The 12,055-nt window shown below is 41.2% G+C and overlaps 1 protein-coding gene across 3 annotated transcripts in view; it reads right to left on the reverse strand.

Annotated features, from left to right (window-relative positions):
- Positions 1-244: 244 nt before the first annotated feature.
- The window catches only part of snx14 (sorting nexin 14), a 152,878-nt gene continuing 141,067 nt past the window's right edge, over positions 245-12,055 (reverse strand). For 2 of the 3 annotated variants that reach the window (XM_080200284.1, XM_080200283.1), the window contains 2 exons: positions 8,171-8,227; positions 246-3,515 (listed from right to left, as the gene is read on the reverse strand). In XM_080200284.1, the coding sequence (XP_080056410.1) occupies positions 3,477-3,515; positions 8,171-8,227 (96 nt within the window). In that variant the 3' untranslated portion in view covers positions 246-3,476. Of the gene's footprint in view, positions 3,516-8,170; positions 8,228-12,055 lie in introns of all 3 variants that reach the window. The other variant, XM_080200285.1, reaches the window with a different exon arrangement.

The following is a 12,055-nucleotide window of genomic DNA, read 5'->3' on the forward strand; positions in this document are numbered from 1 at the left end:
ACTCCATTTACAAACATTAATACATAATAGAAATCAACATCAGGAAAGGCACAAACCTTCATGACTTTTAGTGGCAGTCATGTCTATCCCTTCCAGTAGTCTTGTTGGATCACTTGAACACACTGGATGAATATCTCAAATGCTACAGCTTGTTTTAATTATATCAAGGATTGCTTTAGGAAACATAGGAGCTCAACAAATACAATTACTTTAATATATAATCAAGGGAAGCTCCAACAATCCATATTATTTATTTGAATTCTTGACATTGCATTGCGTTTTAAGAAAATTCTGACCTAATTCAAGGTGATAGCAAAAACCACTCAGGATTCCCATTTCCCTTGACATATGATTAACGTTCACACTGCTGGGTTGATCGTGAAAAACTGTGAAATGTTAACATTATCTTCACTGGGTTCCAGAAACACTGCAAATCAGCAAAGTTTTCTTAAAAAATGAATTTACGGTCATTTAATCCTATGATATTGTACACTGTATGCCAAGTAATATTTAAAAATTATAAAGGAAACCATAACTGTAAATTTACAATCATGTATGAACATAATCCCAGTTTTGAGAATTCGGAATTTTTTCCACAACTCCACTACCTGCATTATACCGCTAGATGCAAAAAGCACACCAGGTTACAGTTCTACACAAATACTGACTGCAGGACATAGTGAAAGAAGCTGCAAACAATTTTCATTTTTGTAGTGATCCGTAAAATGCCCCACAGCACAGAGGTCAAAGAGAAAAATGGATGTCAAACCAAAGATATTAAATCAGGTGAGATAGATAAGAGATTAAGGTCTTAAATGGAGAGCAAATGGAGTAGTTCAGAAAACTTCTGTAGAGCTGAGGAAGCTGGAAAAAACTGCTGCTGATGATTAAATTGGGGCACAAAAGAGGCCCAAGTCTGAGAAGTGGGAGTATTCATCGAAGATGAGATTGGAATGGGGGTTACTGAGATAGTAAGTTTCAAAATCATGACTGCATTTGTATACAAAGATGAGAATTTTAAACTTGAAGCACCAGGGTACAAGAGCCAATGTAGATAAGCAAGGTCAGGGATGACTGATGAGCTGAAATTGTTGGAAAGCACTAGCTAAACTGAAATCAATATTATAATAAAACAGCAGCATGTTTGAAGGGATTTAAGAATTATATCTTTTTAGTTTTACATATCTTGATTTTGAAATAAATTATGTGCATCAAGTGTTGCACTTGCTTGACAATGATAAATGCTAGCTGATGAATAATCAGTTATTAATTGTGTCCCTAGCATAATCATAATTGTGATCAAGCAGTAATCCCATCTCTCAATTTGACGAATAGACAAACAGCAAATGTTTTTTCTTTTAATGTTTTTTAATCCAGAGGTACTTTGGTCATTGTTTACATTAAAGGTTATTTCTTAATGATTGAATCACAATCCATGTTATGAGTTTGAAATGTTTCAGTTTAATATTAACTGTACTGTTATCCTCAATAACATCTGGGAACCTCTGCCAAAATTGAGAGAACTGTCCCACAGACTTGACAAACAACAACCTGGCAAAGCCATGTTCACAGAGTTATAAGTTTCAGCCATTGTCCCAGAATCCTCAATTGTCAACCCTGGTCATTGAACTATCCCACCACAGCAGAACAGATAGTAGTGGTGGTGCATTGGTATACAATCTGCATGCAGTGGCCCTGCATGAAATCTCCAGGCTTCGGGTCAAACATGGGCAAGGAAACCTCTGGCTGATTATCACTGACCGGCTGCTCCATGTTGAATGTCATTGGAAGAGGAATTGAGGGCAGCAAGGGTGAAGAATGTACTATGGATAGGACTTCAATGGTCATCAATGAGACAGACTCAGTTACACTAGTGCTTGCCAAATTGACTAAAACCCAAAGGACATAACTGCCATATGGAAACTTCACAGGTGGTCAATGAACCAACACATGGGGAAAAACCTACTTGACTTCATCTTCATCGATTTGCCTTCACACGTTTATCTACTCATGACAGTATTGGTAGGAATGACCACTGCGCAGCGTTTAAGGAAACACAGTCCCCTTTTCACTCAGATAACAAACCCTGTTCAGTTGCTTGGCACTGCCATCAGTGTTAAATGGGGTAGGTAAAACTGGGCATCTATGAGACATTGAGAGGGCAGCATCAGCAGTGGAATAGTTACATCACTCCAACCTGGCTCGTATATCCCTCCATCTTCAATGAGATCCATAGAGAAACATGCTAGGAACATCGCCAGGCATATCATAAAATGAGGTACTAATTTGGGAAGCAACAAGACACAATTTCATGTATGTCAACAACTGAAGCAGCACACAAAAGGCAGCAAAGTGATCCAATAAGAATGGATCAGATCAAATCTCTGCAGTCTTACCATTTCCAGATGTGGGCAATTAAATCAACTGACTAGCCCCAAGCTGAAAGTGGGCAAAGCCCAGAACACCATTGCAAAAGACAAGGCTGAAGAATTTGCAATCATCTTTAGTGCTGAGTAGATGATCATCTTGCCCTCAAGAACAAAAACCAAAGAAAATTCAACATAGGAACAGGCCCTTCACTCCTCCAAGCCTGCACCGACCATGCTGCCCGACTTAACTAAAACCCCCTACGCTTCCAGGGACCATATCCCTCTATTCCCATCTCATTCCTGTACTTGTCAAGACGCCCCTTAAAAGTCACTACCATATCCGCTACCACCACCTCCCCCAGCAACGTGTTCCAGGCACCCACACTCTGTAAAAAATCTGCCTTGTGCATCTCTTTTAAAACTTGTCCCTCACACCTTAAATCTTTGCCCTCTGCTAGCTGACTCTTCCACCTTGGGAAGAAACTTCTGACTATCCACTCTATCCATGCCTCCTCCTGAGATTCCCACCATCAAAGAAGTCAGTCTTCAGCCACTTTACTTGACATGATCCTGGCAGTGCAGTCGTCTGTTCACACCACTTGTGGGCTTCTGTGAATATTCTATTACGCATTGTAAATTCAAATCCAGTGCTTTCAAGGTCACAGGCCAGCCACATTCTGTGTGCATCAAGGAGATTGACATATTGTCTACACATCAATCTCGGACGTCTGGATCAGATTAAAAAACAAAGCGCAAATTTTGCTTAACTCGGTCGTCTAGGGCTTTAGGCCTAATGCTCAATCCATCTACAGATAATGTCACAGGATTATGTGGATTTCCATAAACAATGATGCATTATCCTTTATTGGTGTGGTGTTGTTGAATGCACACATTAGAAAAGAAATCAGCATTTTTCAAATAAAATTAATGTTGACATCTACAGCACAAATTTCATAAAATTAATGTTCACATTTACTTACACACAAGTTTCACTAAAAACATTCAGTATTCATACACATAATTCTGCGGTGTACACACAGCATGGTTCTATTGCACTCCAGCTCCTACAAAAAAATAGAGGATCTCACAGAGGGAAATGAATATTCTTCACTTCCACATGGAAGTTGATGCTGTCTCTTTCTGCACCTGTAATATACAGAAGACCATTCAGACAATACATTTTGAAGCAGTCACTAGGTCACAAGAGTACTTGGACAGAGATGTTTTTAGCTGGCACTCTCATGATTTCAGCCCCAATCAATAAAATCACAAGGCCTCAGGAACAAAATCACACATTACTGGACACAGAATTGCCAGCTTAGAGACCAAACTGGAGCTGGCATTGGAATTTGTGGCCCTTTGCTTTGATTGTCATCCAAAGGACTATGTTGACTCATTAAAAAAAGCTTTAGTGTGTTTGTGGATCATGCTGCACCTGGTTTTGGAGCTCTCAGTATATTCCGTATTGAAGTGCAAAAATGTTACATTTACCAAACATCCCTAACTGTAATAACAATAGCATTTCAGAAGATATCTTTGCTGCCTCTTTTGATCAATCCCACTCATCTTCAAATTCTAATTAACTGCTTTATTGAGGAATCTACTCAACATTCATCAATTTTCTTGAGATCATAAGCACCCCCAATCTCCATTCCACTCAGTTTAGAGGCTGAATTATTTCAACCTGATATCCTCCATAACTTACAAAGGAACAATCAGAATCCTGTTTACAATCTACTAATGACTGTTCTTGTGTCTTCTGCAATGCTCATCGATGGGTACTACCTCTTATATTTGATGACTCCACATTGGTCACAAAGAGAAGCAAAGATGAGTGAGGCCACTTTGACCCATTTACCTCTATCTTCATTAGAATCAACTGGCGCTGCCAACACAGTACCTAGCTTCTTTCTGAATGACTCCAGATTTGATCCCACCATTTAACCTAAAACCCTTCCAAGTAATGACAATACCCTGCGCAAGTATTGTTCCCAAACTTGAACTTGTATTATTCTGGTTTGTATCGATCAATCTTGTCCTTTAGACATGGTTTGGGTTGAAAGAGGGTACTGGATTCACCTCAATTTAGCATCTTATATACCTCAAGGCCACACTCATTTGTCTATTTCAAGTGCTGGCAGATGGATTTACGTGAGAGTTTGTGTTTCTAAGTATTGGTGTGGACTTAAGAACATAAGAAATAGGAGCAGGAGTAGGCCATCTGGCCCTTCGAGCCTGCCCCGCCATTCAATAAGATCATGGCTGATCTGTCGTGGCTCAGTTCCACATTCCCGCCCTCTCCCCATAACCCTTAATCCCCCCTCTTATCAGAAACCCATCAACCCACGTCTTAAAAATATTTAGCGAGGTAGCCTCCACCACTTCAACGGGCAGAGAATTCCAGAGATTCACCACCCTTTGAGTGAAGAAGTTCTTCCTCAACTCCGTTCTAAACCGCCCCCCCATTATCTTGAGGCTGTGCTCCCTAGTCCTACTGTCCTTTCTGAGCGGGAAGAGTCTTTCGGGCAAAAGGGTCTCTTCTGTGAGTCTTCTGATGATTCAATGAAAAGATCTATTTCTTATATGAGGACTTTTCCTCATAACTGACTCATGGAATCACCTTAGCCACACTTTGTTAGACTACTTGGGTCTGGATATGATCAGATTTGCACTCAAACATGTTGCCTGATTACCGATGCTACACAACCTCTAACTTATACTCTACTGATCGAACACAATAGCTCAGCATTGGTTATTTTGTTGAATAAGATCTGCAATGAATGGACTTGGATCTCTCCCCAAGCTGATTAACATTATTCTTCAAGCATTTATTTCTTCCAATGTTTATCAGCTTAACCATGTCAAATAAAATTCAATGCATGTGCAAATTTTGACTAGACCCATCATCAGTAACTCAATCTCCTGCGTGCCAGGTAGCTGTGAATGAGCATTATTTTTCTGAACCAAGCGTATTGATGTGATTGGAAATGGTAGGAGCCCCAGCACAAATCCTCAGGGTATTCCATTTAGCCTGACATCACTTCACAAACTATCGCCCTTCATTTCTCCTCTTTCAGAGGATTTCTCATCAACCTTCAAACTTTACTTTAAAATCATGTAGACTTTCATATAACAGAAATCTATCTATGCAACATAATAGAACTTGGACATTCACTTAGCCTGCCATTTCCTCAAAGGTTTAAAAGGGTTAGTCAGGCAGGATCGGTCATTACCCAGTTTAATTTCACATAAATAACTTGCAATTTATCCCATTCTGATAGTCAGTTTGTTAGCCAGATTATTACTTATAGCAAACATTTTCAAGCTATAAATTGAATTATCTAACAATTTGATTAAGCAATGTAAACAACAGCAAAATTATGGAAAGCTCAGCAATATCAGAATTTGCGTTAAGACTGGATAGTATCAACATTCTTGACTTTGTAATCACGACTGACCTTTAACAAAACTGCAATTCTTTCTTGAAACCCAAGTCCACCAAGGTTTTAAACTGCATTCCCACAGCTGAGGAACTTCCTCTGACATATTTCCAGTTGTTAGGAGAGAAGAAATGCTTTCCCTACACAACGTAATCCTTCTCATCTTGTTTCCAAACTAAACCATTTTATTGATATCACTTCAAACAGTGATACTCAGAAATTTTTTACAATTTTCCCCATGCGTAAACACTCTTCTGCATCCTGAGAGTTGAAATAAGAAAGTATTTCGCAGAAACTCAAAATTGCGTAACTCTTCATCTTCTCTAGGTTTCCCCTTTCTCTGGCAATCTTCAGGTTTTTAATCCCAATGTTTGGCAGCATGTAGTTCACAACCATTCTATGCAGATGTCAGTTTTTTTTCAACAACTATGGTGATTTCTGTACTTGCTGTCCCAAGAAAAAAAAACTTTGAAATGATTCCCCTCCCTGATCTAGGCCAAAAGTTGACACAGATGTAAAGCATGACAATGTTGGGCAATCCATCCCATACAATTTCTGTACAGCCTGCTGGCTGCCACATGGCAACCTCCAATTGTGGCTCAAGCTATATTGGAAATTTATGAGAGTAGAATTATGTTTAATATTCATTTTGCATTATGTAGTTTTGCTTTGGTTTAGATTAACTTCCAGGTAAATCACATTACCCAGTGCTTACTAGATCCCTAAAATAATATACTGAGAACCCATCTTAAAAAGGACAAAGAAACAGCAGACAATATATGACAGAGTGGCTGGAAGGGCAAGTAGGTGACAATAGGGATGCATTCTGGACACTGGAGTACATAAAGCAAGTGGAATAATGAATAATAAGAATGAAGAGAGAGTGACACAATCTCCAACACAAAAGGTGACACAAACAGGTTCAGGCAGATAATGCATCCAAGGTCTTACCTCGAGCAATGATACAAGAGATCCACTATTGTGTTACATAGATCTTGTGCAATTTAGTGTGGTCAGACACAGGGAAGGGAGAGAGAAACCTTCAGAGAGAGGGAGAGTTCAGACATGCAAGATGAGGCGAAAACTGTGGCGAAAAACTGCAGCAGGCGACGGTGCAGAGGGACCTCGGGGTCCTTGTGCATGAGTCGCAAAAACCCAGCTTGCAGGTGCAGCAGGTGGTCAGGAAGGCAAATGGGATGCTGGCCTTCATAGCGAGGGGGATTGAATATAAAAGTAGGGAGGTCTTGCTGCGGCTGTATAGGGCATTGGTGAGGCCGCAGCTGGAGTACTGTGTGCAGTTTTAGGCGCCGTACTTATGCAAGGATATTTTGGCCTTGGAGGGAGTGCAGAGGAGGTTTACTAGGCTGATGCCGGAGTTGAGGGGGTTGAGCTATGAGGAGAGGCTGAATAAACTAGGCTTGTACTCGTTCGAGTTTAGAAGAATGAGGGGAGATCTCATTGAGACGTATAAGATGATGAATGGGATGGATACGATAGAGGTGGAGAGACTCTTCCCGCTCATAAAGGACAGTAGGACTAGGGGGCACAGCCTCAAGATAAAGGGGGGGGGCGGTTTAGAACGGAGTTGAGGAAGAACTTCTTCACTCAAAGGGTGGTGAATCTCTGGAATTCTCTGCCCGTTGAAGTGGTGGAGGCTACCTCGCTAAATATTTTTAAGACGCGGGTTGATGGGTTTTTGATAAGAGAGGGGATTAAAGGTTATGGGGAGAGGGCGGGAATGTGGAACTGAGCCACGACAGATCAGCCATGATCTTATTGAATGGCGGGGCAGGCTCGAAGGGCTAGATGGCCTACTCCTGCTCCTATTTCTTATGTTCTTATGAGACAGAAGTTTAGCTATTTTTTGATATTTATTTAAGTATCTGAACTATATATGTGAAAGCACTAGTGAGAAAATAGTGAGCCAAACAAATGGAGAGTGACACAGTGATTTGACACACCATAGAAATTTACAGCATGGTCCATTAAAACTATCCAATCCAAAATGAATCCTATACCCTATTATTTCAAAAAAATGCAGCTTTAATTTCCCTTAAAAGATGCAATCCTGCCTCACCAAAGCATTCTCTGCTCAACAACTTTGGACAACAAGATGATCCCTCATTGCTGACTCTTTTCAATCTGAAGAAATAGACTTTGCCTATTCACCATCAGAACCTTTCGTAATTTAAATATGTCCTATTAAATCTTCTGTAAAGATTCTGCTCCAACCAAAATGGGGATAAATCCTCTCCTCAAAACTCAAGTAATAGTAGACAAGGAGATAGTGTACTCAGGCTTTCAAAAATCTGAGAAAATTACATGGTTCCACACATTACGTGTGTCCACCCTTGCTCTTACCTTACTGAGTTCTGGAAACAGCTCCTGCAATACAATGTCCAGCAGTACATATGTCAGCTGAAATAAAAGTAAACTGAGTAAGTAAATACTGAACCATATTGTTGGGAAGTGGCTGCAATATTAAGTCACCTCTAGTAACCAGCCATTAGGCTATTTAGTCTCATCCCAAATATGCTGTCCCAACAATGGCCTCGTTCAGTAGCGCAAACCTGAACTGACAGCATCATTTCAAACATTTGTTAAATAAACCAGCATATTTATATGTTAAATGTGTCACCATATAAATATGTTAAAGGCATCAACATACAAATATTTATTAAATATGTCAACATATTAAGTACATTGCCATAAATGAGCAATCATGTTTAACAAACCTGTCAAAGGTGTAACTAACAGAATAGTTAAGGAAGAACCAGTGGATATAGTTTATATATTTAGATTTTCAGAAAACCTTTGATGAGGTACAACACAATAATTAGAGCATACCAGAAAACAGAAATACATGGGTCATTCTGAAGTTGGCAGGCTTTGACGAGTGGGGTACCACATTTGGACCCTAGCTATTCACAATCTAGATCAATGATTTGGATGTGGGGGTTAAGTCTGTCCATGAAAAAACTAGATGGAAGGGCGAGTTTGAGAAGGATACAAGGACTCTTCAAGGGGAATTGGAGAGGCTAAGTGAATGCACAAATATTTGACAGATGGAATATAATGTGGGGTTATTCACACAGTTCCAGAATAAGGGGAAGACAATTTAGGACTGGGATGAGGAGGAATTTCTTCATTGAAAGTAGTATTTGGAATTCTCCACCCCAGTGGGCTGTGGAACCTCAACCAGCACGTTGAAGACTATCCTCAGTGATAACTAAACATCTCTAATTCACGCCTCTTGAACATTAGAACATAGAACATAGAACATTACAGCGCGGAACAGGCCCTTCGGCCCACAATGTTGCGCCGACCAGTCTTATTTTTAAAAAAAAACATTGACCCACTAATCTAAACCAATCCCTTTTCGTCCATAAACCTATCCACCAATCTCTTAAACGCCCCCAAACTAGGCGCATTTACAACTGCAGCAGGCAGGGCATTCCAGTCCCTCACCACCCTCTGGGTAAAGAACCTGCCCCTGACATCCGTCCTATAACTACCCCCCATTGATTTAAAGCCATGCCCCCTCGTGCTAGATTTCTCCATCCGAGGAAACAGGCTATCACCATCCACCCTATCTAAACCTCTAATCATCTTATATGTTTCTATAAGATCCCCTCTCAGCCGCCTTCTTTCCAGTGAAAACAACCCCAAATCCCTCAGTCTCTCCTCATAGGACCTCCCCTGCATACCAGGCAACATCCTGGTAAACCTCCTCTGCACCCTCTCCAAAGCCTCCACATCCTTCCTGTAATGTGGGGACCAGAACTGCACACAGTACTCCAAGTGCGGCCGCACCAGAGTTGTGTACAGTTGCAACATGACGCTGCGACTCCTAAATTCAATCCCCCTACCAATAAACGCCAAGACACCGTACGCCTTCTTAACAACCTTATCTACTTGATTCCCAACTTTCAGGGATCTATGTACACATACACCTAGATCCCTCTGCTCCTCCACTCTATTCAAAGTCCTCCCGTTAGCCCTATACTCAACACATCTGTTATTCCTACCGAAATGGATTACCTCACACTTCTCCGCATTAAACTCCATCCGCCACCTCGCGGCCCAGCTCTGCAACCTGTCCAAGTCACCCTGCAAACTTCGACACCCTTCCTCACAATCTACCACACCTCCGACTTTGGTGTCATCAGCAAACTTACTAATCCACCCAACTATACCCTCATCCAGATCATTAATAAAGATTACAAACAGCAGTGGCCCCAAAACAGATCCCTGAGGCACACCACTCGTAACCGAACTCCATGATGAATAATTACCATCAACCACCACCCTCTGTCTCCTATCTGCTAACCAATTCCTGATCCAAGTACCTAAATTACCACCAATCCCATACATCTGCATTTTCTGCAGAAGCATACCATGGTGAACCTTATCAAACGCCTTACTAAAATCCATATATACCACATCTACTGCCTTACCCCTATCCACCTCTTTGGTCACCTTCTCAAAGAACTCAATAAGGTTAGTAAGGCACGACCTTCCCGCTACAAAACCATGCTGACTATCTCTAATCAATTCATTACTCTCCAAATAACTATAAATCCTATCCCTAATAATTCTTTCTAAAACCTTGCCCACTACAGAAGTAAGACTCACTGGTCTATAATTCCCAGGGAAGTCTCTGCTCCCCTTCTTAAACAATGGGACAACATTCGCTGTCCTCCAATCTTCCGGTACTATACCAGAGACCAACGACGACCTGAAGATCAGAGCCAGTGGCTCTGCAATCACCTCTCTTGCCTCCCATAGAATCCTAGGGTAAATCCCGTCTGGACCAGGGGACTTATCTATTTTCAACCCATCTAGAATATCCAACACATCCTCTGTATCAACTACAATACTTTCTATTTTACACCCCTTCACCCCAGTGACCTCCTCAGCTACATTCATATCGTCCTGCGTGAACACCGAAGAGAAATAATGGTTCAATGCCTCTCCAATCTCTTCCGGTTCCACACACAACTTCCCTCTACTGTCTGTAACTGGCCCTAATCTTGCCCTGACCAACCTTCTGTTCTTGACATACCTATAGAACGCCTTAGGATTCTCCTTAATCCTATCAGCCAAAGTCATCTCATGCCCTCTTCTAGCCCTTCTTAACTCCCTCTTCAACTCCCTCCTAGCCAATCTAAAGCTTTCTACTGCACTACCCGAGCCCTCAAGCCTCATCCGAACATAAGCCTCCTTCTTCTTCCTAACCAACAAATCAACTTTTTTTGTGCACCACGGTTCCCTAGCCCTACCAATTCCTCCTTACCTGACAGGGACATACCTATCACAGACCCACAGTAGCTGCTCCTTGAAAAAACTCCACATTTCAGACGTTCCTAGTCCCTGTAATCTCCTAGTCCAACCAATGCTTCCTAATTCTCTCCTAATGGCCTCATAATTACCCTTCCCCCAGCTAAAACTACTGACCCGAGGTTCATGCCTATCCCTTTCCATCACTAAGGTGAACGTAACCGAATTGTGGTCACTATCACCAAAAAGCACACCAACTTCCAAGTCTAGCACCTGGTCTGGCTCATTTCCCAGCACCAAGTCCAATATAGCCTCACCTCTAGTTGGCCTATCTACATATTGAGTCAAAAAACCTTCCTGCACACTTTGAACAAAAACTGACCCCTCTAACGAGCTAGAGCTATAGCAATTCCAATCAATGTAAGTAAAGTTAAAATCCCCCATAACAATTACCCTATTACTTTCACTCCTAACCAGGATCGTCTCTGCAATCCCAATTTTAATTACCTTTAGGTACCCAAGTCCTCTGTAAATCACTGTACCTCACTTCCCTTTAAGGCTTTCCTTAAAACCTCTCTCTTTGGAAAACCTTTTGGTCTTTTGCCCTAATGTCTTATGTGGTCCAGTGTCATGTTTTGCTCAATAACAATTCTGTAAAGCACCTTGAAATGCTGTGTTGTTAAAGGATCCTATATAAAGACAAAGTGTTGCTCTGTTTTCAGTTGCCTAAACCTCATGCTTTAATTCCCTCCTTAATGTTCCTCTGGAGTACTGGGTACAATTCTGGTCACCACACTACCGGAAGGATGTTGATGCATTGGAAAGAGTGCAGAAGAGATTTAGTAGGATTTTGCCTGGTTTGGAGATATGGACTATGAAGAAAGGTTGAACAAACTTAGACTGTTTTCATTGGAGGGTTGGAGGATGAGGGGGAAACCTGATAGAGGTTTACAGGATTATGACAGG

The sequence above is a fragment of the Carcharhinus amblyrhynchos genome, chromosome 12 (assembly GCF_965287045.1).
Source record: "Carcharhinus amblyrhynchos chromosome 12, sCarAmb.v2.hapA, whole genome shotgun sequence".
Taxonomy (NCBI): domain Eukaryota; kingdom Metazoa; phylum Chordata; class Chondrichthyes; order Carcharhiniformes; family Carcharhinidae; genus Carcharhinus; species Carcharhinus amblyrhynchos.